Below are 24,958 nucleotides of genomic sequence, written 5' to 3' on the forward strand. Positions count from 1 at the left end.
ATAACTCCCCATTCCCCATGCCCCCAGCCCTGGGTAATGTTTATTCTACTTTCTGTCTCTATGAATCTGCCTATTCTAGATATTTCATATAAGTAGAATCATACATTATTTGTCCTCTTGTGATTGGGTTATTTCACTTAAAATAATGTCCTCAAGGTTCATCTGTGTTGTAGCCTGCATCAGAACATCAGAACTTCATTCCTTTTTTTTCCTTTGAGTCTTAGTCTCGCTATGTACCCCAGGCTGGAGTGCAGTGGTGCCATCTTGGCTCACTGCAACCTCTGCCTCCTGGGTTCAAGTGATTCTCCTGCTTCAGCCTCCTGAGTAGCTGGGATTACAGGCGCCCACCACCACACCTGGCTAATTTCTGTATTTTTAGTAGAGACGGGGTTTCATCATGTTGGCCAGGCTGGTCTCAAACTCCTGACCTTGTGATCCACCCACCTCGGCCTCCCACAGTGCTGGGATTAAGAACTTCATTCCTTTTGATGACTGAATAGTACTGCATTATAGGTGTACATGCCACATTTTGTTTATCTGTTCATCTGTTGATGACCTCTTAGCCTGTTTCTACCTTTTAGTTATTGGGAATAATGCTGCTATGAACACATGTACATGTAACTTTGAGTTCCTGCTTTCAATTCTTTTTATTTGATTTGATTTCGAGACAGAGTCTTGCTCTGTTGCCCAGGCTGGAGTGCAGTGACGTGATCATAGCTCACTGGAGCCTCGGATTCCTAGGCTCAAGTGATCCTCTTGCCTCAACTTCCTGAGTAGCTGAGACTACAGGTGCACACCACCATGCCTGGCTAATTTTTAAGTTTTTTTTTTTTTTTTTTTTTTTTGCAGAAACGGGGCCTCATTATGTCTCCCAAGCTAGTCCTGAACTTCTGAGCTCAAGTGATCCTCTCACTTTGGCCTCCCAAAGTTCTGGGATGACAGGTGTGAGCCACTGCACCTGGCCTGTTTTTAATTCTTTACTCTGTATACCCAGGAGTGGAATTGTTGGATCAAATGGTAATACTGTGCTTAGCTTTTTCAGGAATGGGGATCTTGCTTATTAATTTTGCACTGAGAACTGAAAATGATATAGCCCGACCGACATTATGAATTTTTTAAATCCTCTAGCAAGATCAGCTATATCATTTGCAGTGGTGCAATCTTGGCTCGCTGTAACCTCCGCCTCCCGGGTTCAAGCAATTCTCCTGCCTCAGCCTCCCGAGTAGGTGGGACTACAGGCGCCCGCCACCATGCCCAACTAATTTTTGTATTTTTAGTAGAGACAGGGTTTCACCATATTGGCCAGGCTGGTCTCAAACTCCTGACCTTGTGATCCACTCACCTCGGCCTCCCAAAGTGCTGGGATTACAGGCATGAGCCACTGTGCCTGGCCACACTGTGGTTTTCATTTACACTGTCATTCATATTGTTTTTCTCCTATAGGTAAAAAGTCATTTCTCTCTTGCTGCTCTCAAGATATTTTTGTTGTCCTTAGTTTTCTGAAGTGTAATTATGTGTCTGGGTGTAGATTTCTTTGGATTTATCCTGTTGGGTTTTACTCAGATTCTTGAATCTGTAGGTTTATATATTTTGCCAAATTTGGTAAAATTTCAGCCATTTAAAAAAATCACTTTTAAAGTTGACTCCATCTTGTCTAGAACTGTGTGTGCAGCATAGCCATTTCCCCAAACTTCTGTGCAGGTGAAATGGCCTTCTACGAGAAGTGGGATTTATGTGAAATGAGAGTCCATAGAGATACCTCTGGTTTATTTATTTATTTATTTAGAAATTGCTATGTCTTTTTTTTTTACTTTAAGTTCCAGGACACATGTGCAGAATGTGCAGGTTTGTTACATAGGTATACATGTGCCATGGTGGTTTGCTGCATCTATCAACGCATCATCTAGGTTTTAAGCCCCGCATGCGTTAGGTATTTGTCCTAATGCTCTCCCTCCACTTGCCTCCCACCCCCTGACAGGCCTCAGTGTGTGATGTTCCCCTCCCTGTGTCTATGTGTTCTCACTGTTCAACTCCCACTGATGAATGAGAACGTGCGGTGTTTGGTCTTCTGTTCCTGGGTTAGTTTGCTGAGGATGATGTCCCTGCAAAGGACATGATCTCATTCTTTCTCATGGCTGCATAGTATTCCATGGTATATATGTACCACATTTTCTTTATCCAGTCTATCATTGATGGGCATTTGGGTTGACACGAAGTCTTTGCTATTGTGAATAATGCTGCAATAAACATACGTGTGCATGTGTCTTTATAGTAGAATGATTTATAATCCTCTGGGTATACCTCTGGTTTAAACCTCAATGACAGTGTCTGGCTGCTGGGAGAGCTTGCAGTCAACCTCCATGATATGCCAGCATGGTTCTTAGCTCACCAGGCACTGGGAATTGGTGAGGTTTATCCTGGGTGCCCCTGCGAAGCTGACATTTCTTCTTCTTTGGCGTTGCTCAGTTTGTGCCTTTCAAAGAACCAAAATGGGTTCCAAAACTCTGATCTGAGCTCTAGAAAATTGTTTTGCTCAACCTTTTCTTCAGGTCAAATGATTGATTTTATGATCCAGGCTACTCAGAGAAAACTCTGCTTACAAGAGGAGGTGAGAATCACAGGAGAAAGACATTGAGGGTTACAAACAAAAAGTGGCAAAATACAGACAGGCTTTTTATTATTATTATTTTTCTGAAAAAGAAGATGCTTAAAAATTGGAACGAATAACTTCATTTTTTTTTCCGAGATAGAGTCTTGCACTGTTGCCCAGGCTGGAGTGCAATGGCACAATCTTGGCTCACTGCAACCTCCACCTCCTGGGTTCAAGTGATTCTCCTGCCTCAGCCTCCAGAGTAGCTGGGACTACAGGCATGTACCACCATGCCCAGCTAATTTTTATATTTTTTGTAGAGATGGGGTCTTGCTATGTTGCCCAGGCTGGTGTCAAAATCCTGGGCTCAAGCAATCCTTCCACCTAGGCCTCCCAAAGTGCTGGGATTATAGGCATGAGCCACTACACCCAGCCAAATAACCCACAATTTTATTAATTAAATATACAACACTGAAATATACTTGAATAGCACTGAAGACAAATGAGGATAGGAGTGAGAAAAAGGGAGAGTGAATAGTTGGGGTGGAGAAGCAGAGGAGTAAGTAAGAGAGGGGTGGAACGGGCGAGACCACGCCTGACATTGCTGGGGGAAAGATGGGGAGCAGGAGAGAGCCTCTGTGTAAGCGCGATCCAGCACCAAGCTCCAAAGGCTGTCTGTCAATCAATCACTCCTGACACCAGCTGCTTTTCCCTCCAGCGCCAAGGGAATACTGCAGAATCTTCCCAAATGAGGGCAATTTGTGCCCCAGTGGACATTTGACAATGTCTGGACTCATGTTTTGTTGTCACAACTGGGTGTGGGGGTTCCTGGCATCTAGCCAGGAGAGGCCAGGGATGCTGCTCCACCTCCTACAGAACACAGGACGGCCCCCGCAACTCTGAGTGACCCAGCTCAAAATGTCCACCTTGGTGTGGTTGGCCCGGTGCCGTGGCTCATGCCTGTAATCCCAGCACTACTTTGGGAGGCCAAGGCAGGTGAATCACTAGAGCCTAGGAGTTTGAGAGCAGCCTGGGTAACATAGTGAAACACTGTCTCTATTATTATTTTTCTAAAAATTGGTGCAGTCGAGAAATGCTGGAACAGCGTGACAGTCTGAGCAATTCACATCTGGACCATGGTAGGCAGTGATCAAAGGCATGATGAACATGAGCTCACAGGAGATGCTGACCCCCACTTAGGTATGTCTTCAGGTCCTCTTGGGGCGAAGTACTAGCATGTGCACCCCGACCATGAGCTCACAGGAGAAAATACCCCCGGCTTTAGGTATGTCTTCAGGTCCTCCAGGAGCAAAGCGCTAATGTGTGCACCCCACCATCTGTGTTTCAGGGCACATTCCAATGCAATCTCAAACTGCTGTTTTACCTTCAGTGGCCATTTCCTGTGTACAAGCTCCTGGGATAAAAACTTAAAAATATGGAACGTCCACACAGGGGAGTTTCGAAACCGTGGAGCCTGTGTGACTCTGATGCAGGGCCACGAAGGTTCTGTCAGTTCCTGTCACTTTGCCAGAGACAGTGAGTAATTAACATGCAGAAGGCCTCCATTCCTGTGGGAGTGCTGGGCAGAGTTCTCCATGTCCCGTTCAAATGGACAGAGGGGCAATTTCCAATGATGCTGACAGGGAGGGCGGATTCTTCCCCACGAGAACAAAAAAGCCAAGAGGGAAGACCACAGGTACCAGTTTACAGTGGTAGAAACTCAGCTCAATGTGGTGTATGCAACCAAAGAAATTGATTAATCCTGTAATGGAAAAGTCCAAGAGCACGTCTGACTTCAGGCATGGATGGGACAAGAGAGTCAATGCTGTTGGGAACCCAACTCTTCCACTCTGTCTTTCAACCTAGCTTCCCTCTGTATCAGCCTTTACCCCCAAGGAGGCAAAGATGGCCGGATGAGGTGCCTTATGCCTGTAATCCCAATGCTTTGGGAGGCCAAGGTGGGAGGACTGCTTGAAGCCAGGAGTTCAAGACCAGCCTGGGCAACACAGCAAGAACCTGTCTCTACAAAAAAATTAAAAAATTAGCTGGGTGTGGTGGTGCACACCTGTAGTCTCAGCTCTTCAAGAGGCTGAGGTGGGAGGATCACTTGAGCCCAGGAGTTTGAGGCTGCAGTGAGCTATGATTGTGCTACTGCACTCCAGCCTGGGCAACAGAGTGAGACCCTGTGTCTAAAAAGAAAAAAAAAAAAGGCCAGGCACAATGGCTCAGGCCTGTAATCCCAGCACTTTGGGAGACTGAGGTGGGTGGATCACTGAGGTCAGGAGTTCAAGATCAGCCTGGCCAACATGGTGAAACCCCATCTCTACTAAAAAATACAAAAATTAGCCAGGTGTGGTGGTGGATGCCTGTAATCCCAGCTACTCGGGAGCCTCAGGCAGGAGAATTGCTTGAACCCGGGAGGCAGAGGCTGCAGTGAGCCAAGATTGCACCACTGCACTCCAGCCTGGGTGACAGAGCGAGGATCTGTCTCAAAATATATCTATATAATTATATATATTATATAATATATATTATATATAATAATATATAATACATTATATATAATAATATATTATATAATATATAATATATTTATTATATATTATATATATTATATATAATATATATAATATATAATATATAATATATATTATATATAATTAATATATATTATTATATATAATATATAATATATAATATATAATTATATTATATATTATATATTATATATATAATATATATTATATATAATATATATAATATAATTATATAATATATATAATTATATTATATATATTATATATATTATTACATATATAATATATAATTTATATATTATATATTATATATATAATATGTATTATTATATATATAATATATATTATTTTATATATATAATATATATATATTATTTTATATATATAAAATTAAAGAGGTAAAGAGGACCTTTAGTGGTCCAGCTCAGCCTAGTTCTGGCCCCTGGCAGTCCTGGAGAAAGAGACCTTCTGTCTGATGGTGCCAGAACAAGTCCCAGGGAAGACTCCCATTGGCTCAGCTTGGGACACATGTCCATCTCTTAATGAATCACTTAGGGGGCAATGAAAGCCTCTGATTGGCCAGGTCTGGGTGACTTGCCCACCTGCAGAGCTAGGGTTGGGGTCAGAACCCCCTGATGCAGAGGGACTAAGAGTAGGCAAGGAGTGTTTCCCCACAGGAAATTGGGAGCTGTTGCCAGATAAAGGGACATAGAGGTGAATGGGGGCAGTGACAGGAAGCCACCGCAGCTAGCCAGCTCCAGGGAGGGAAGTGGGTGCTCTTGACACTCAGGAGCCAAACGTATGCTCCCCTATCCTGGTGAGAAGTGGGGCTTGCTCTGTGTGTCTGGGGGCCTCAGCTGGCACACATGCCACTGGGGCCTGGCTTGAGAAGCACTAGGGTGCTTCTGGGCAACTTTCCCTCTTCAGCAGCACCCCTTGTCTAAGTCCCACTGTGAGGCACCCTGCCAGCTTCTGTCCTTGGCTTTACGGGGTTCAGAATCACATGCAGTTGAGCCAAAATTGTGCCACTGCGCTTCTACACTCTAGCCTGGGTGACGGAGTGAGACTCTGTCTCAAAAAAAGAAAGAAAGAAAGAAAAAAAAAAGAATCACATGCAGTTAATCATTAGTATTCCAGATTTGGTATTTGTGAAGTCACCTACTTGCTGATATTTATTTGTAAACCTAAAGTCAACATTCATGGCACTTTCAAGGTCACTCACAGATGTGAAGAGCAGCAAAAAATCTAAGTCACCTCCCAGCTGAGGTTGGACAAGGCAACACTCTGCCTTCTTGTTTCACCTCCCACGTGGTAAAATGTCCTTTTTGTGGTCTATTTAGTGCCACCATTTTTTGTTGTTGTTGTTTATTTGTTTTGCTCCCTCTGTTGCCCAGGCTGGAGTGCAGTTGCGTGATCTTGGCTCACTGCAACCTCTGCCTCCTGGGTTCAAGCGATTCTCCTGCCTCAGCCTTCCAAGTAGCTTGGATTACAGGTGCGCACTACCATGCCTGGCTAATTTTTGTATTTTTGGTAGAGATGGGGTTTCGCCATATTGGCCAGGCTGGTCTTGAACTCGTGTCCTCATGTGATCTGCCTGCCTCAGCCTCCCAAAGTGCTGGGATTACAGACGTGAGCCACCACACCTGGGCTTTCTTTTGCTTTTTGTTAGTGATTTTGCTGTGTAAAATGGCTCCCTTGGCCGTGTGTGGTGGCTCACAGCTTTAATTTCAGTGCTGGGGGGGTGCTGAGGTGGGAGTATTGCTTGAACCCAGGAGTTTGAGATCAGCCTGGGCAACATAGTGAGACTCCATCTCTACCAAAAAAAAAAAAAAAAAATTTAGCCAGGTGTGCTGGCACCTGCTTGTAGTCCCAGCTACTTGGTAACTGAAGTGGGAGGATTGCTTGAGACCAGGAGTTTGAAGCTGCTATGAGCTGACTGCATCACTGCACTCTAGCCTGGGTGACAGAGCAAGACCTTGTCTCTAAAAATAAATAAATAAATAAATAAATAAATAAATAAATAAATAAATAACAAATAAAATGATCCGTAACCACAGTGCTGAAGTGCTGTTTGCCGTTCCTAAGCGCAAGAGTGCTATGATGGGGAAAATGCGTGCATCCATTCAGGCATGAGTTACAGCTGTTGGTTGTGAGTTCAATGTAAACAAATCAACAGTATATATGCAATAAGGTGTCTTTAAACAGAAACACACATAAAACAAAGTTACATACTGATCAACTGATGAGAATGTGACCAGAGCTCGCAGGAACCTGACCCTGTATTTCCCCTAGGAGCGATGGTTCAGTATTCACTAATTCAGTGTCTGCAAAAACTGCAGAGGCCCCCAACCTTTCTGGCGCCAGGGACAGGTTTCATGGAAGACAACTTTTCCACAAATGGGAGCTGTGGAGGATGGTTTCGGGATGACCCAAGTGTATTCCATTTATTGTGCCCTTTATTTTTATTATTATTACATTGTAATATATAGTGAAATGATTATACAAGTCAGCATCATGTAGAATCAGTGGGAGCCCTGAGCTTGTTTTCCTGCAACTAGATGGTCCCATCTGGGGGTGATGGGAGACAGTGACAGATCATCAGGCATTAGATTCTCATAAAGAGTGCACAACCTAATCCCTCGCATGCACAGTTCATAATAGGGTTCATGCTCCTGTGAGAATCGAATGCTGCAGCTGATCTGACAGGAGGCCGAGCTCAGGTGGTAATACCAGCGATGGGGAGTGGCTGTAAATACAGATGAAGCTTTGGCTTGCTTGCCCACCACTCACTGTCTGTGGGGTGGCCTGGTTCCCAACAGGCCACGGATTGGTACCAGTCTGTGGCCCAGGGACTGGGGACCCCTGTCATAGAACATGACTACTGTAAATGATAAGAATCAGCTGTAATTGGCTTGGGGTCGTGGAGCCACTCCAGGAAGGGGTTTCAGTGTTGTCAGAGTGAGCTGAGGTGGTGCCTCGCCAAGGCATCTTCAGCTGGCTTTGGGCTCACTTGGCTTGGAAAGTTGACCCCCATCTCCACCCTTTCATTTTCTGTTGCAGGCTCTTTTCTCATTTCTGGAGGGTTTGATAGGACTGTGGCTATTTGGGATGTAGCAGAAGGCTACCGGAAGCTCTCTTTGAAGGTACATGTGGCCAACATGAGATTGAGGATCTGAACTTCCCTCCCGAGTCCTTCCTGTGCTCAATGCTGGTTGCTGGGGACACAGCTGTGAGTGACACAGGCCTTGATGCCTCCGTGGGCTGATGAAGGACAGACAGGAAGCCAGCAAACACACCACCGACTGTGAGGAGTGAAATGGAGAAACCACAACAGGGTGACATGATGGGGACAGATGCGGGGGACCCATCCACATTGCATGGGCAGAGCTTCCTGGAGAAGGAGGTGTTTGAGCTGAGAACAGAAAGGACTACATAAGTGGGGATCTTGAAGAAGAAGGGCAGTCCAGGCAGATGGAACAGCTGATGCAAAAACCCTGAGGTGGGAGTGTCTAAGAACAGCAGAAGTTACTGTGCAGGCCTGGGCACTGTGGCTCACTCCTGTAATCCCAGTACTTTGGGAGGCTGAGGTGGGCGGATCACCTGAGGTCAGGAGTTTGAGACCAGCCTGGCCAACATGGTGAAACCCCCATCTCTACTAAAAATACAAAAATCAGCCGGGTGTGGTGGTGCAAACCTGTAGTCCCAGCTACTTGGGAGGCTGAGGTGGGAGGATCGCTTGAACCCGGGAGGCGGAGGTTGCACTGGGCCAAGATTGCGCCACTGCACTCCAGCCTGGGCGATAGACTGAGATTCTGTCTCTAACAAAACAAAACAAAACAAAAAACAGAAATTACCTTGAAGAGAGATGCATGCCCTAGTGAGGCATGCACAGAAAGCTTGGGGTTCCAAAATGGGGATGTCAACTGAATGCTCTGGGCTACAAGTGAGAGGATGAGAGGAGCCCCAACCCAGAGTGGCTCTATGATATGGGGATGTGTTATCCAACACAGCAAGAACCCACGATTGCCTCATGCTGTGCCCCTGTTCCCCCAAGGGGCCCCACACCCCAGGATTTCTGCATACTCCCTGGTTTCACGATCTCACTGTCACCTTTGGCTGTGAATGCGTGCATCCCTGATTCTTGGTCTTTCTGTTCCCAGGGACACAAAGTAGACATGTGTCCTTGAGCAGCCCATATTCAGGTCCCTGGGGCTGGTCTATCTGAGCTGTCTTCTCCTAGGACTTGGGGAGACAAAGCGAGTTTCCTCACAGCAAATAAACGGATTAAAATGGAATGTTAAACCTCTCTGTGCTTAAAGTCCCTCTGTCATCTAGGCACAGTGGCTCATGCCTGTAATCCCAGCACTTTGGGAGGCTGAGGCTGGAGGATCATTGGAGGTCAGGAGTTCGAGACCAGCCTGGCCAACATAGTGAAACACCATCTCTACTAAAAATACAAAAATTAGCCAGGTGTGGTCATGCCCACCTGTAGTCCCAGCTACTTGGGAGGCTGAGGCATAAGAATCTCTAGAGCCTGGGAGGCAGAGGCTGCAGTGAGCTGAGATTGCACCACTGGACTCCAGCCTGGGTGACAGAGCCGGTTGTTCTATTCTCTCTCCTCTTCTCTCCTCTTTCTCTGTGCTCCCATCCTCAAATTCCTGTCCTTTAATTACACTAAGCGGTTTAACCTTCCCTCTGATTCCTTTTTCTCTAACCACACTATGGCCTCACTTGCTGCCTCTTTCCATACAGGGAAGGCCAAAGAAGGACAGAGATGCTGGCATAAAGCCCAGACATCATTCAGTGTCTGAGGCAGCAATGGCAGCTATCTGCTCTGAGCTGTTTTTTTTGTTTGTTTTTTTTTGAGACGGGAGTCTCGCTCTGTCGCCCAGGCTAGAGTGCAGTGGCATGATCTTGGCTCACTGCAAGTTCCGCCTCCCGGGTTCACACCATTCTCCTACCTCAGCCTCCTGAGTAGCTGGGACTACAGGTGCCCACCACCATGCCCGGCTAATTTTTTTTATTTTTATTTTTATTTTTTAGTAGAGATGGGGGTTTCACCATGTTAGCCAGGCTGGTCTCGATCTCCTGACCTCGTGATCTATCCGCCTCGGCCTCCCAAAGTGCTGGCATTACAGGCGTGGAGCACCGCGCCCGGCCTGCTCTGAGCTCCTATGTACCCAAAGAAAACACCCCACTCCTTCTCTGCTTAAGCCACAGTGGATCGAGTTTGCAGTTATTGGAAGCGAAAAGCCCCCTCACTTACAGGGCCTCTGAGGGGTATTTCCTAGAACAAAGAATGCAAATGAAAACCTGAGACCAGCTGGGAATATAATATTTCTCCCCCAATCTTGCTAAACACCCGAGTACTATTTTAAAAAACCATACACAGTGGCACACACATTTGTAGTCCCAGCTACTCGGGAGGCTGAGGCAGGAGAATCACTTGAGCCCAGGAGGTTGAGGCTGCAGTGAGCTATGATTGAGCTGCTACACTCCAGCCTGGGGGACAGAGTAAGACCCTGTGTCAAAATAAAAATAACTAAATAAATAAATATAGAATGGGTAGGGCGCGGTGGCTCATGCCTGTAATCCCAGCACTTTGTGAGGCTGAGGCAGGTGGATCACTTGAGGTCAGGAGTTCGAGACCAGCCTGGCCAACATGGTGAAACTCCATCTCTATTAAAAATACAAACATTAGGTGGGGTGCGGTGACTCACGCCTGTAATCCCAGCACTTTGGGAGGCCGAGGCAGGCAGATCACGAAGTCAGAAGATCGAGACCATCCTGGCTAACACAGTGAAACCCCATCTCTACTAAAAATACAAAAAATTAGCCGGGTGTGGTGGCGGGCGCCTGTAGTTCCAGCTACTCGGGAGGCTGAGGCAGGAGAATGGCGTGAACTTGGGAGGCGGAGCTTGCAGTGAGCTGAGATCACACCACTGCACTCCAGCCTGGGTGACAGAGCGAGACTCCGTCTCAAAAAAAAAAAAAAAAAATTAGCTGGGCATGGTGATGGGCACCTGTAATCCCAGCTACTTGGCAGGCTGAGGCTGGATAATTGCTTGAACCCAGGAGGTGAAGGTTGCAGTGAGTGGAGATTGCACCATTGCCCTCCAGCCTGGGCGACAAGAGCAAAACTCTGTCTCAAAACAAACAAACAAACCCCAAAAAACAACAACAAAAAAACACAGAATGTACATATATCACATGTCTTTACACTTTGTATTCCACCCTAAATGTTGTTGATGAAACTGAGGAAGTACAATGAGCTGCTCTGCTCTTTCCTTTTTTTTTTTTTTTGAGACAGTCTCACTCTGTTGCCTAGGCTGGAGTGCATGATCATGACTCACTGCAGCCTCAACCTCCCCGGGCTCCGGTGACTCTCCCACCTTAGCCTCCTGAGTAGTTGGGATTACAGGCGCATGCCACCATGCTCGGCTAATATTTTGTATTTTTAGTAGAGATGGGGTTTCACTATGTTGCCCAGGCTGGTCTCAAACTCCTAGACTCAAGCAATCTGTCCACCTCAACCTCCCAGAGTACTGAGATTACAGGCATGAGCCACTGCACTCAGCCAGCTACTCTTAAATGTAAGCAACACTGGGTTCTTGACTTTTTGTTGTTTTTTTAGATATGGGACCTCACTCTGTTGCCCAGGCTGAAGTGCAGTGGTGCAATCATGGCTCACTGCAGCTTCCACCTCCTGGGCTCAGGTGACCCTCCCGCCTCGGCTTCCCAAAAGGCAGGTTACAGGTGTGAGCCACTACACCCAGCTTGTTTTTGTTGTTCTTTCAAAATTATTTTCTCCACGTTTTCATTAAAATTTGATATTTCTTCAGGGCCATAATGACTGGGTGATGGATGTTGCCATTAGCAACAACAAGAAATGGATCCTGTCTGCTTCCAAGGTAAAAGTGGTCAAGCTTACAATATCGATCACATTCGCCAGGATTGGTGATAGTGGAAGAGTTATTGCCAAGTATAAAATTCCTGGGTGGGTTCGGTGAGCTGTACCTGACCGGGCCATCGTGTTCACGGAGCTGCCTGGGAATGTGGACAGCATGTCCTTCTGTGCGCAAACGCGATGAGTTTGGAGTTTCCAGGTATTTCTGTGTCTGCACCGTTGACATTTGAACTTTGTTGGAAAAAGAGTCTGGCTGGATCAGTGAGCAATGGAGCCAATGGGGGACTTGAAGGGGAAGCATCAACTCATGGATAAGCCTTTGACACTGCCCAAGGTCCGGGGGGGTCTCCCCTTCCTGCAGCACTGCATCTTGAGATTCCCATTCCACTGGCACATAGCAGCCAGCCCAGGATATCCCAACAGCTGTCCTGCAGGTGTGAGCCCCGGAGAAGTGAGGACCTACTCCGCCCTCCACCCATATTAGAGCAGCAGCTCCCAACCTTTTTGGCACCAGGGACCAGTTTCGTGGAAGACAATTATTCCATGGTTGGGGGGCGGGGGATGGTTTTGGGATTGTGCAAGGGCATTACATTTATTGTGCACTTTATTATTATTACATTGTAATATATTATGAAATAATTATACAAGTCAGCATCATGTAGAATCAGTGGGAGCCCTGAGCTTGTTTTCCTGCAACTAGACGGTCCCATCTGGGGGTGATGGGAGACAGTGACAGATCATCAGGCATTAGATTCTCATAAGGAGCACACAGCCTAGATCCCTCGCATGCACAGTTCACAATAGGCTTCGTGCTCCTGTGAGAATCTAATGTGGCCACCGATCTGACAGGAGGTGGAGCTCAGGTGGTAAAGCTAGTGACAGGGAGCGGCTATATATACAGATGAAGCTTCACCCCCTGCTCACCTCCTGCTGTGTGGCCCATTTCCTAACAGGCCACAGACTGGGGGGTCGGGGACCCCTTTATTTGAGCATGTCATGTTCTAGGCTAGAGGTTTCTAGATCCAGGAGACTGTGGGAGAGGCGCTGCCTAGCATGATCAACTTTTTAGAGAGCCAACTTGGAATACAAACATATCAGAAAAAAAACCCCAACAAACCCATAATAATACAATATATAGCAAAAGATTATACGCCTATATGTTACTGCTTGAATATAAAAATAAGAAGTAAAGGTTTACTTGAAGTTATACATTATTTTATATTTTTTACTTTTCTGTTCCATGAATATTATTATTTAAGCAAAACAACAGGACTAGTGAACAGCAACAATTAGTAGTAATTAACAGTAGGGCAAATTAAACAAATATGTTTGAGAAAAATATAAAAATATTGGCCAGGTGAAGTGGCTCACGCCTGTAATCCCAGCACTTTGGGAGGCTGAGGCGGGCGGATCACCTGAGGTCAGGAGTCCGAGACCAGCCTGGCCAACGTGGTGAAGCCCCGTCTTTACTAAAAATACAAAACTTAGCCGGGCGTGGTGGCAGGCGCCTGTAATCCCAGCTACTTGGGAGGCTGAGGCAGGAGAATCGCTTGAACCCAGGAGGCAGAGGTTGCAGTGAGCCGAGATCACGAGATCAAGCCATGGCCCTCCAGCCTGGGTGACGAGAGCGAAACTCTGTCTCAAAAAAAAAAAAAAAATTATAATGTTTCTTTCTATTCTTTGATACAGTACTTTAGTGTTACTTTAAAAAAAATCTTGGCTGGGCATGGTGGCTCATGCCTGTAATCCCAGCACTTTGGGAGGTTAAGGTGGGAGGATCGCTTAAGTCCAGGAGTTGGAGACCAGCCTTGGCAACATAGTGAGACGCTATCTCTACAGAAAAACTTTAAAAAATTAACCGAGTGTGGTGGTGTGTGGCTGTAGTCCCAGCCACTCCAGGTCCAGCTACTTGGGAGGCTGAGGTGGGAGGATGGCTTGAGCCTGGGAGGTCGAGGCTGCAGTGAGTCATGATGGCATCACTGCACTCCAGCCTGGGCCAAACAGTGAGACTGGTTGTGGTCTCAAAAAAAAAAAAAAAAAAAGCTGGGTGTGGTGGCCACTCACATCTGTAATCCCAGCACTTTGGGAGGCCAAGGCAGGCAGATAGCTTGAGCTCAGGAGTTTGAGACCAGCCTAGGCAACGTGGCAAAACCCTGTCTCTACAAAAAATTAGCCAAGCATAGTGATATGAGCCTATAGTCTCAGTTACTCCAGGCCCAGCTACTTGGGAGGCTGAGATGGGAGGAATGCTTGAGCTTAGGAGGTTGAGGCTGCAGTGGGCTGTGATCATGCCATTATACTCCAGCCTGGGCGACAGAGTGAGACCCTGTCTCTTTAAAAAAAATTATTGAATATTTAAACTTTTGGCTAGGCGCAGTGGCTCATGCTTGTAATCCTAGCACTTTGGGAGGCAGAGGTGGGAGGTTCGCTTGAGCCCAGGGGTTTGGGACCAGCTTGGGCAACATGGTGAAACCCTGTCTCTACCAGAAATACAAAAAATTAGCTAGGAGTGGTGGCGCACACCTGTAGTTCCAGCTACTCAGGAGGCTGAGATGGGAGGATGGTTTGAGCATGGGAGGTGGAGGCTGCAGTGAGCTACAATCATGCCGCTACATTCTATCCTGGGTGACAGAGCTAGACCCTGTCTCCAATAAATAAATAATAAATTTTGTAGGTTATATTATATATTCTTAAGATATATAGAGGTAAGAGACTGTTTAAAAAAGAGAACACAAATAAAATAGGACTGATTAAATACATATTACTTATATTTAATGTAAAGCAGTGACTTCATTCTATGAGGCCAGCACAAGTTGGATACCAAAGCCAAGAACAAACATGACAATAAAAGAAAATTACAGACTAATATCTCATATTAATATAGATGCAAATATGCTCAACATAATATTGGCAAATAAAATCCAACAGTACATTAAAAGGATTATTTACCATGACCAAGTGGGATTTATTGCAGGGATACAGGGTGGTTCAACATAAAATCAATGTAATATATTACATTAATAGAACAAAGGGAAAAAAAAACCCTATACAATCATTTCAACTGACACAGAAAAGGCATTTGAAAAAATTCAAAACCCTTTCATTATAATAATAAAAAAACTCAGAAAGCTAGGAATAAAAGGATAATTCTGCAACATGATAAAGAGTGTTTAGAAAAAATCTGCAGCTAACATGATTCTCAGTGGTAAAAGACTAAAATTTTTCTTCCCTAAGATCAGGATCAGGACAAGGATGCCTACTTTCATTGCTACTATTCAATATTGTACTGGAAGTGCTAGCTCGAGCTATCAGACAAGAAAAAGAAATAAAAGGCATCCAAATTGAAAAGGAAGAGGTAAAATTCTCTTCCTTTCCTTCCCTCCCTCCCTCCCAACCTTCCTTCCTTCCTTCCTTCTTTCTGTCCTTTCTTCCTTCCTTCAATCCTTCCTTCCTGCCTTCCCTCCTCTTTCCTCTCCTCTCCTCCTCTGTCCTCTCCTCCTCTCTCCTCTCTCTTTCTCTCTTTCTTTCTTTCTAGGGTCTCATTCTGTCACCCAGGCTAGAGTGCAGTGGCACAATCTCGACTCACTGCAACCTCCATCTCCTGGGTTCAAGCAATTCTCCTGGTAGAAACGGGATTTCACCATGTTGTCCAGGCTGGCCCTGAACTCCTGACTTCAAGTGATCTGCCCACCTTGGCCTCTCAAAGTGCTGGGATTACAGGTGTGAGCCACCATGCCCAGCCAAAATGATTTCTTTCTTTTTTTTTTTTTTTTTTTTTTTTTGAGATGGAGTCTTGCTGTGTCACCCAGGCTGGCATGCAGTGGCATGATCTTGGCTCACTGCAACCTCCATCTTCTGGGTTCAAGCAATTCTCCTGCCTCAGCCTCCCGAGTAGCTGGGATTACAGGCATGTGCCACCATGCTCGGCTAATTTTTGCATTTTTACTAGAGATGGCGTTTCACCATGTTGGCAAGGGTGGTCTTGAACTACTGACCCCGTGATCCACCCGCCTTGGCCTCCCAAAGTGCTGGGATTACAGGTATGAGCCACCGTGCCCGGCCCCAAAATTATTTCTATTCATAGGTGGCATGATCGTAAATATAGAAAATTCCAAAGAATTAACAAGAAAGCTACTAAAGCTAATAAATGAATTCAACAAAGTTTCAGGGTACAAAATCAACACACAAAAAAGCAGTTGTGTTTCTATACACCAGCAATGAACAATCTGAAAAGGAAGAGCAATTCCATTTACAATGGCATATAAAACAATACTTAGGAATAAATCTAACAAAGGTGGTGAAAGACTGGCACAATGAATACTATAAAGTATTGCTGAAAGAAATTAAAGAAGACTTGAATGAATGGAAAGACATCCTATACTCATGGATAGGAAGACTCATCATTAAGATGTCAGTACTACTCAAAGTAATCTACAGATTCTGCATAATCCCTATCAAAATTCCAACAGCATTTTCATATGAAATTGCAAGGGGCCCCGAATAGCCAAAAGAATCTTGAAGAAGGAGAAGGGGAAGGAGAAGAATAAGAGGGAGAAGGAGAAGAAGAAAATTGGAGGACTCACACTTTCTGACTTTGAAGTTACTACAAGTCTACAGTAATTAAAACAGTGTAGTTCTGGCATAGGGACAGACATATAGACAAATGGCTTAGAATAGAAAGCCCAGAAATAAGGGATTTTTGACGAGGGTGCCGAGACCATTCAATGGAGAAAGGGCAGTCTTTTCAACAAATGGTGCTAGGAAAATTGGAAATTTACATGCAAAAGAATGAAATTGCACCCTTACCTAATACTGTATAGAAAAATTAACTCAGGATCAAACACCTTAACTTGAGAGCTAAACTATAAAACCCTTAGAAGAAAACAGTGGAGAAAATCTTCATGATACTGACTTTGGCAGTGATTTCATGGATATGACAACAAAAGTATAGGCAATGAGAGCAAAAACAGACAAACTAAACTTCGTTGAAATTAAGAACTTTTGTGCATCAAAGGATACTGTCAAGAAAGCAAAAAGACAACTTAGAGAATGGGAGAAAATAGTTGCACATCATGTATCTGATAAGGGATTAATATGCAGAATACATAAAGAACTTCGAAAACTCAACAACAAAAAACAAACAACCCATTTCAAGGATGGGCAAAAGACTCGAATAGGCATTTCTCCAAAGAAGATATACAAATGGCCAAGAAGCATATGACAAGATGCTCAACATCATTAGTCATTAGGGAAATGCAAATCAAAAGCACAGTGAGGTATCACTTGACATCTATTAGGGGGTCTATAATTAAAAAACTCAGAAAATAATGAATGTTGGCAAAGGATGTGGAGCAATTGGAACCCTTGTGCCTGACTGATGGTGACAGAGTGAGACCCAGTCTCAAAAAAAAAAAAAAAAAAAAAAAGATTTTACTTACCGGCAACAACAGGTTTTTTGATTTGTAGGCTTTATTTCCCAGCACTCCAAAAATGTTCAATGTACTAAATCTATAAGCTTGCTTTGAAAGACCAGGTATTTGTCAATGAAGTCCTTTGCACTATAAATTCACGGTATAGGCTATATCTATCTAAAATGTGCATTATTTATTTATTTTATTTTATTTTTGAGACAGAGTTTCTCTCTTGTTGCCCGGGCTGGAGTGCAATTGCGCAATCTTGGCTCACCGCAACCTCCGCCTCCCGGGTTCAAGCGATTTTCCTGCCTCAGCCTCCCGAGTAGCTGGGATTACAGGCATGCACCACCATGCCCGGCTAATTTTGTATTTTTAGTACAGACAGGGTTTCTCCATGTTGGTCAGGCTGGTCTTGAACTCTCGACCTCAGGTGATCCACCCACCTTGGCCTCCCAAAGTGCTGGGATTACAGGCGTGAGCCACTGCGCCCAGCCCATTTATTTATGTTTTAAAGAGACAGGGTCTTGCTATGTCGCCCAGGCTGGAGTGCAGTGGCATGATCTCAGCTCACTGCAGCCTCAACCTCCTGGGCTCAGGCGATCCTCCCGCCTTAGCCTCCCGAGTAGCTGGGATTACAAGGTGCCCGCGATCATGCCTGGCTAATTTTTTGTATTTTTAGTGGAGGCGGGGTTTTGCCATGTTGCCCAGGCTGGTCTCAAACTCCTGGCCTTAAGTGATTCGACCGCGTTGGCCTCCCAATGTGCTAGGATTACAGGCATGAGCCACTGTGCCTGGCCCATTTTGACATCTTTTCTATGGTCAGAAATGATAATAGCCATCTTGTAGGCACATGTTTAAGGAAGATATCTCTTTCCATTTCTCTAATTGAAAATCTTGGCTGGGCACGGTGGCTCATGCCTGTAATGCCAGCAATTTGGGAGGCTGAGATGGGCAGATTGCCTGAGCTCAGGAGTTTGAGACCAGCCTGGGCAACGTGCCAAAACCCCATCTCTACTAAAAATACAAAATATTAGTGGGGTATGGTGGTGCATGCCTGTAGTCCCAGCTATTCGGGGGTCCAAGGCAGGAGAATCACTGGAGCCTGCAAGGCGGAGGTTGTAGTGAGCTGAGGGCATGCCACTGCACTCCGGCCTGGGTGACAGAGTAAGACCCTGTCTTAAAAAAAGAAAAAAAGAAAAAATCTCATTAAGTGCTTCTGTACATTTCGAGGAAGGTGAAAAGTGGCCCCAAACACACTATAGGTGTGTATCACCACACCCAGCTAAATAAAAAATATTATTATTATTATTTTTTTGAGACAGAGTCTCGCTCTGTCACCCAGGCTGGAGTGCAATGGTGCGATCTCGGCTTATTGCAACCTCTGCCTCCCAAGTTCAAGTGATTCTCCTGCCTCAGCCTCCTGAGTAGCTGGGATTACAGGCATGCAGCACCAGGCCTGGCTAATTTTTGTATTTTTAGTAGAGACAGGGTTTCGCCATGTTGGCCAGGCTGGTCTCAAACTCCTGACCTCAGGTGATCCGCCTGCCTTGGCCTCTCAAAGTGCTGGGATTACAGGTGTGAGCCACCATGCCCAGCTTGAAACTAACTTTTGAATTAAAGTATCTAAGAGCTGGGAGGACGTTTTTTGTTGTCATGATTTGACAAACCACTTGCTATACTGTAGGAAGTATGCTTATTGGTAAGATCTGACAGCTTTAGGCAGCATGAAGTCAACACATCTGTTACAAAAATGTCCCCTTTGTTCTCCCACAGGATATTTAGTTGCAACTGCTGAATCAAGAAATGTAACATACGCAATGTATCCATTTTTTATTGCTGCTATAATAAGTTACCAGACTGTACTGTTTAAACATTAAACAACATAAATTTAATATCGTACAGTACTGTAAGATAGAAGTCTGATAAGCTCTCACTGGGCTAAAATCTAGGTATCAACAGGACTGCATTCCTTTCAGGAACTATTATTAACTAAAGTCCAGGGTTTATATAGTTTCATGCTTTGTGTTACTGTATAGTTTTGCCAAATGCATATCATATATCCACCAATACAGTGTCATATAGAATAGTTTTGTTTGTTTGTTTTGAGACAGAGTCTCACTCTGTCGCCCAGGCTTGAGTGCAGTGGTGCGATCTTGGCTCACTGCAACCTCCGCCTCCTGGGTTCAAGCGATTCTCCTGCCTCAGCCTCCCAAGTAGCTGGGACTACAGGTGCACACCACTGTGCCCAGCTATTTTTGTATTTTTAGTAGAGACAGGGTTTCACCATATTGGTCAGGCTGGTCTTGAACTCCTGACCTCACCCACCTTGGCCTCTCAAAGTGGTGGGATTACAGGCATGAGGCACTGCGCCTGGCCATACAGAATAGTTTTACTATTCATCCCTCCTCCTCTTCCCTATAATCCTGGGCAATGACTGATCTATTTATATTCTTCAGTTTTGCCTTTTCCAGAATGTCATATGGTTGGAATTATACTCTGTAGCCTCTTCAGTTTGGCTTCTATGGCATAACAATGTGCGTTGAAGGTTCCTCTGTCTTTTTGTGCCTTGACAGCCCATGTCTTTTGATTGTTGAATGATATTCCTTTGTATGGATGTACCATAGCCTGTTTTGTGACTGCTGGTTTGCTATTTGTTTTAGGATAGGACCATGAGACTGTGGAATATTGAAGAAATTGATGAAATTCCTTTGGTAATCAAGTACAAAAAGGCCGTGGGCTTAAAGTTGAAACAGGTTGGTATTGGGTAAAATTAAGCCCAGTGAAGGCTTTCGTTAGTTCCCTCTATAAATTAATTTATCATTTGAATGAACTTTGGGCACCTGGAGATGCAATCGTGAACAAACAGACCGACATTTTTGCCCCAGGGGAGCTTAAATTCTAAGAGAGGAAACAAAGAGGAAAGACACAAGAAAAATGTGTAGTAAGTCTCATGGTGATAAGTAATTGACAGAAAAATACATAGGAAACAGGAATAGGAGTGCTGGAGGTTGCAAGATTTTAAAGGGTGGTCAGGATAGGTCTCATTGAGGACTGACCGCTGTGTCGACTTGAAGGTGGTGAGGGGGTGAGCCATGCAGATATTTAGAGGAAAGAACTTCCAGCTGGATGTAGTGTTTCACGCCTGTAATCCCAACATTTTGGGAGGCTGAAGCAGGCGGATCACCTGAGGTCAGGAGTTCGAGACCAGCCTGGCCAACATGGTTAAGTCCTGTCTCTACTACAAATACAAAAAAATTAGCCAGGCTTGGTGGTGCACACCTGTAGTACCAGCTACTCGAGAGGCTAAGGCAGGAGAATCCCTTGAACCTGGGAGATGGAAGTTGCAGTGAGTTGAGATTGCGCCACTGCACTCTAGCCTGGGTGACAGAGCGAGACTCTGTCTCAAAAAAAAAAAAAAAAAAAAAGAGAAGAAAGAACTTCCCAGCATAGAGAACAGCCAATGCAGAGCCTGAGAGGCAGGAGCCAGCGTGGTGCGTCCGAGGGGTGGAGTGAGGGGGCTTGGAGGGGATGAGACCTGCAGGAGCACTGGTCAGTGGAGGAATGGCCGGGTACACAGCTGGGCACTGCGTGAGCCTCCTACCCTGGGCAGGTCCCCAGTGCCCCACTTCCCATGCAAAAGGCTTAGGTGCCTGCGCTTCTCTAGTGCAAGAGCTTGGTGGTCGGGCCAGCATATTTTCTGCTTCACCAGGCACAGCTGGGGCTGGCCACAGAGGCTGTCCCTGGGCAGCGGAGGCAACTCCCCGCTGGAGCCTCTCTGTGCACACACCTGGCTGCTGCCTTGGAGTGCGGGCTGGGCCCCTTTAAGTCCTTCCCTGGGAATCCTGGAGCCGCCTAGACTTGGCCTCCTCTCAGAAGGTTCGGCTGGGAGCCACTGCTTCTGGGAATGGCTAATTTGGGAGCCGCACTGCAAGGCAGTTCTGTGAGGGGTGGGACTCACATGGACCTTGTCCCTGTGGCGGTGTTGGCCCTTAAACTGTGAAAGCTGACTTGCTACAGAGCAGTGATGGCCCTTGTTTTTCACCGGCCACCTACGGCAAGGCCTGGGAGCCGCCTCCTCTGTGAGCCCTGTTGTTCTGGGGTTGGACCGTGGGATGTAGGAATGTAGGATAAGGTAGGTAAAGGATCAAATTTCCTTTTTTCTTTTTATTTCTTTTTTGAGATGGAGTCTCGCTCTGTCGCCCAGGCTGGAGTGCAATGGCGCGATCTCGTCTCACTGCAACCTCCGCCTCCCAGGTTCAAGCGATTCTCCTGCCTCAGCCTCCCGAGTAGCTGGGACTACAGGCGCCCACCACTACGCTGGCTAATTGTTTTGTGTTTTTATTAGAGACGGGGTTTCACCATGTTGGCCAGGTTGGTCTCGAACTCCTGAGCTCAAGTGATCCGCCCGCCTCAGCCTCCCAAAATGCTGGGACTACAGACGCAAGCTATCCGCACCTGAACTGGGATCTAATTTATTTCTTGCAAAAAAGGAAAAGAAAGAGGCCTACCTGAAGCTGAAGCAAGGATGAGCCTGCTGCATTTGACTTGCTCTGAATCAATCAACATGAGAAGCCTCAGAGGCCAGGCTCCCCCGAGGCCTGCCCCAGGTGGGGTTTACCCGCCTCTCCAGCAGGCCTCAGTGTCCTGGAGTGGGCAGAACAGCAAAGCCCAGGGGCTGGGAGAGCCAGGGCAGGGGCGCGCCACCTTGCAGGCTCTTCTCCAGGGGACCATGCATGGCGGGAACCCCTGAGGGGCCTCTGCCCATGGCCTAGGAGACCTCATCCCATGGCACTCTTGCTTGTTAGTGGGAAGCAGACGTGATGGGTGAGCTGTGCCATTTGTTTTCAGTGTACTCTGTGAGCTTTGGCCAGAAACAGGCTCAGGGACGCAGGAGGGCACCTAGCACCTGCATCAATCTGCTTCACACCCCTGCTTTGTTCAGAAATCTTGCCTACTTGCGTCTCATGGTTCTGTAAAAGTTGGGTGTTCTCAGGATGTCAGGGAGTCATCCTCTCAGTCCCACAATTTTACTCTGCACGGAACAATGGATGGGGCAGGACACTCACCCCCATCCTCCCAACTATCAAGGGGCTTGCCACGCATGTCCTCAGGACCCCCATGGCAGGAGACATGAGCTGGCAGGACCTGCTTAGCCATTGGTGGGGAAGCAGCCTGTGCTCATTCTCTCTGCAATTTCCACCTTTGTGGGGTTAGAGATTCCAGAGAGGGGCTGCGCCCAGTGGCTCACGCCTGTAATCTCAGCACTCTGGGCTGCCAAGGTGGGTGGATCACTTGAGGCCAGGAGTTCAAGACCAGCCTGGCCAACATGGAGAAACCCCATCTCTACTAAAAATACAAAAATTAGCAGGATGTGGTGGTGCACGCCTGTAATCCCAGCTACTCGGGTGGCTGAGGCAGGAGAATTGCTTGAACCTGGGAGGCGGAGGTTGCAGTGAGCCCAGATGGTGCCACTGCACTCCAGCCTGGGCAACAAAGTGAGACTCTGTCTCAAAAATAAAAAGAAAAAGAAAAACAAACAAACCAAAAAGAGATTCCAGAGAGGGGAACCCTTGCCTTGCCCCAGCTCAAGGTAGCTGGGAGAATTCTAATGGCATGCCTGGATCACCTCTGACCAGCACCTCCTTTCTGCTCTTTTAAAATATCCCATGTCAGTGCGAAAGATGTGACAGGCCTTTCTCCATCTTCAAGAGTGACACCTCTTCTGAAATGTTCACCCAATGCGTGTTCTGCCGGATAGATACAAGGGGCTTGCCAGCAGATCCTTCATCGTCATCATCATCATCGGAAAGGGAGAACTCACCGCCGCCAAGGGGAAGCAAGGATGACTGACAGCCACAGGCCCCTTTGAGTGACTCCAGCACAGGCTACCTAGCATGTAGGTTTCGGGGCTCTGCAGGGGCTTTCTCTTGGGCCCCTCCCAGGCTCAGTAGGCCTGTCAGACTGGGGCAGCACCCAAGCCCTGGCTGGACTCTCAGCACAGTGCCACCTCCTCAGCTCTCAGCTTGGGGAGTGAACACTTTACTTTCCGTTTTCACGCAGAATAAATCTAATTCTTTTGAAAACAAGCGTGCATGTGCATTTGAAAAGCAGTCTTGCTATTTCTAAGCTTTATGTCTTGGTGCTCATCCTGTTTGATTCTTGGAACACATATTAGACTCACATTGTGGAGTCTGGAGTTGCCCTGTAAGGTGACCTGTGGGGGCTGGCACCAGCAGTTCTGGAGAGTTTGTCAAATGAATATGACAAGGTGTGGGGCCCCCTCTGTGGACGTGATGGCAAGACACGAGTGCCTCCCTGGCTAATGCTCCCAGATGGCCACTTGCCCGGAGCAGAGGACGGTTTGGTTAGGCAAGGGGGTGGCGGTGGCATTGCCATCACGGGATGTCTCATGCTTTCTCCTCTAGACGTCTTAATTTCCAGAACCCCTTGCCTATGTGCAGCCCTCTTCCTGCTGCCACGGCATTTTGCACAGCGTGCATCAATCCAGAAATAGGCTGAGATAGGAGCTTAGTTTCCTATTGCACACCATGCTGGGTGAACCTTTCTGTGCATGCTGCAGGGATGCTGGGTGGATGGGTTGGCAGTGTTCGGCTTCGTAGATGCCCACAGGCCCTCTGGAAAGTGCGGAGACCAGTGGCTGGTGTAGTTGCGTGAGGACACCCAGAAGGGGTCAGTGAGAAACCAGGGAGGGGAGGGCCTTGCCTGCTCTGGCAGCAGAAACCCCTCCATGTAAGGTGTTGGTGCTCCACGCCAGCAGCCTGGGAACCCTGAAGTCCACGATCCCTCCTGAGCCTTCCGGACCCCTCGACTTTCCCCCAGCTCAGGATCCGCGGAAGTAGCGACTCAACTGAAGTTATAGTCCCGGGAGCTGGCAGGGCCCCGGTCTTCTCAGGCTGAGGTCGCGGGGCAGAATGGTCCGAAGCTCACCGGGGTCACAGTCGGACCGAGGCCAGGCTCCGCCCGCTCCGTGCAGCCCGAGCTTCCGGTCTCAGTCTCAGCTGCCTGTGTGAATCGGGAGCTACACTACGCGTGCGCCACAACAGGCCGAGTGTGTGCGCATGCGCGCGGCCCGTATGGTAAATAGTAATAAAGAATAGTTTCAGAAAGTACCTGCACGGGTGGCGCCGTGGCTTAGTTGGTTAAAGCGCCTGTCTAGTAAACAGGAGATCCTGGGTTCGAATCCCAGCGGTGCCTCAACCGAGCGTCCAAGCTCTTCCCATTTTTGCTCCTGCACTTTTGTACTCTGTGCCTGGCTGCCCCATACTATGAGGGTGTGAGGGGGATCCCGAGCGGCCTAGGTAGACGGGCCCCCCCAACGGGGCGTGGCCTCGGCCACGGGGGCGGGTGCAGGCGGGCTTTGGACTCCACCTTCTCGGGTCTCAGGCTCTGTGGGGCGTAGGCGGCGCGGGGACCCAGGCGACCGCGGTTGCCATGGTGCTGGCTGGCCGTGGGAGGCGAGCGGGCGGGCTGGGAAGCAGCTGTGCGAGTC

General features: G+C 47.0%; 1 protein-coding gene and 1 non-coding gene across 2 annotated transcripts in view; both read left to right on the forward strand.

Annotated features, from left to right (window-relative positions):
- The window catches only part of WDR88 (WD repeat domain 88), a 45,098-nt gene extending 21,038 nt beyond the window's left edge, over positions 1–24,060 (forward strand). The window contains exons 7-11 of the mRNA XM_034944373.3: positions 3,939–4,126; positions 8,188–8,270; positions 11,970–12,038; positions 20,109–20,201; positions 23,122–24,060. Coding sequence (XP_034800264.2) covers positions 3,939–4,126; positions 8,188–8,270; positions 11,970–12,038; positions 20,109–20,201; positions 23,122–23,298 — 610 coding nt within the window. The 3' untranslated portion in view covers positions 23,299–24,060. The remainder of the gene's footprint in view (positions 1–3,938; positions 4,127–8,187; positions 8,271–11,969; positions 12,039–20,108; positions 20,202–23,121) is intronic.
- Positions 24,061–24,589: 529 nt separating this feature from the next.
- Positions 24,590–24,663, forward strand: TRNAT-AGU (transfer RNA threonine (anticodon AGU)). Its single transcript has one exon. It is a non-coding gene; the product is annotated as a tRNA-Thr (tRNA).
- The last annotated feature ends 295 nt before the right edge of the window (positions 24,664–24,958 follow it).

Source organism: Pan paniscus, chromosome 20 (genome assembly GCF_029289425.2).
Source record: "Pan paniscus chromosome 20, NHGRI_mPanPan1-v2.0_pri, whole genome shotgun sequence".
NCBI lineage: Eukaryota > Metazoa > Chordata > Mammalia > Primates > Hominidae > Pan > Pan paniscus.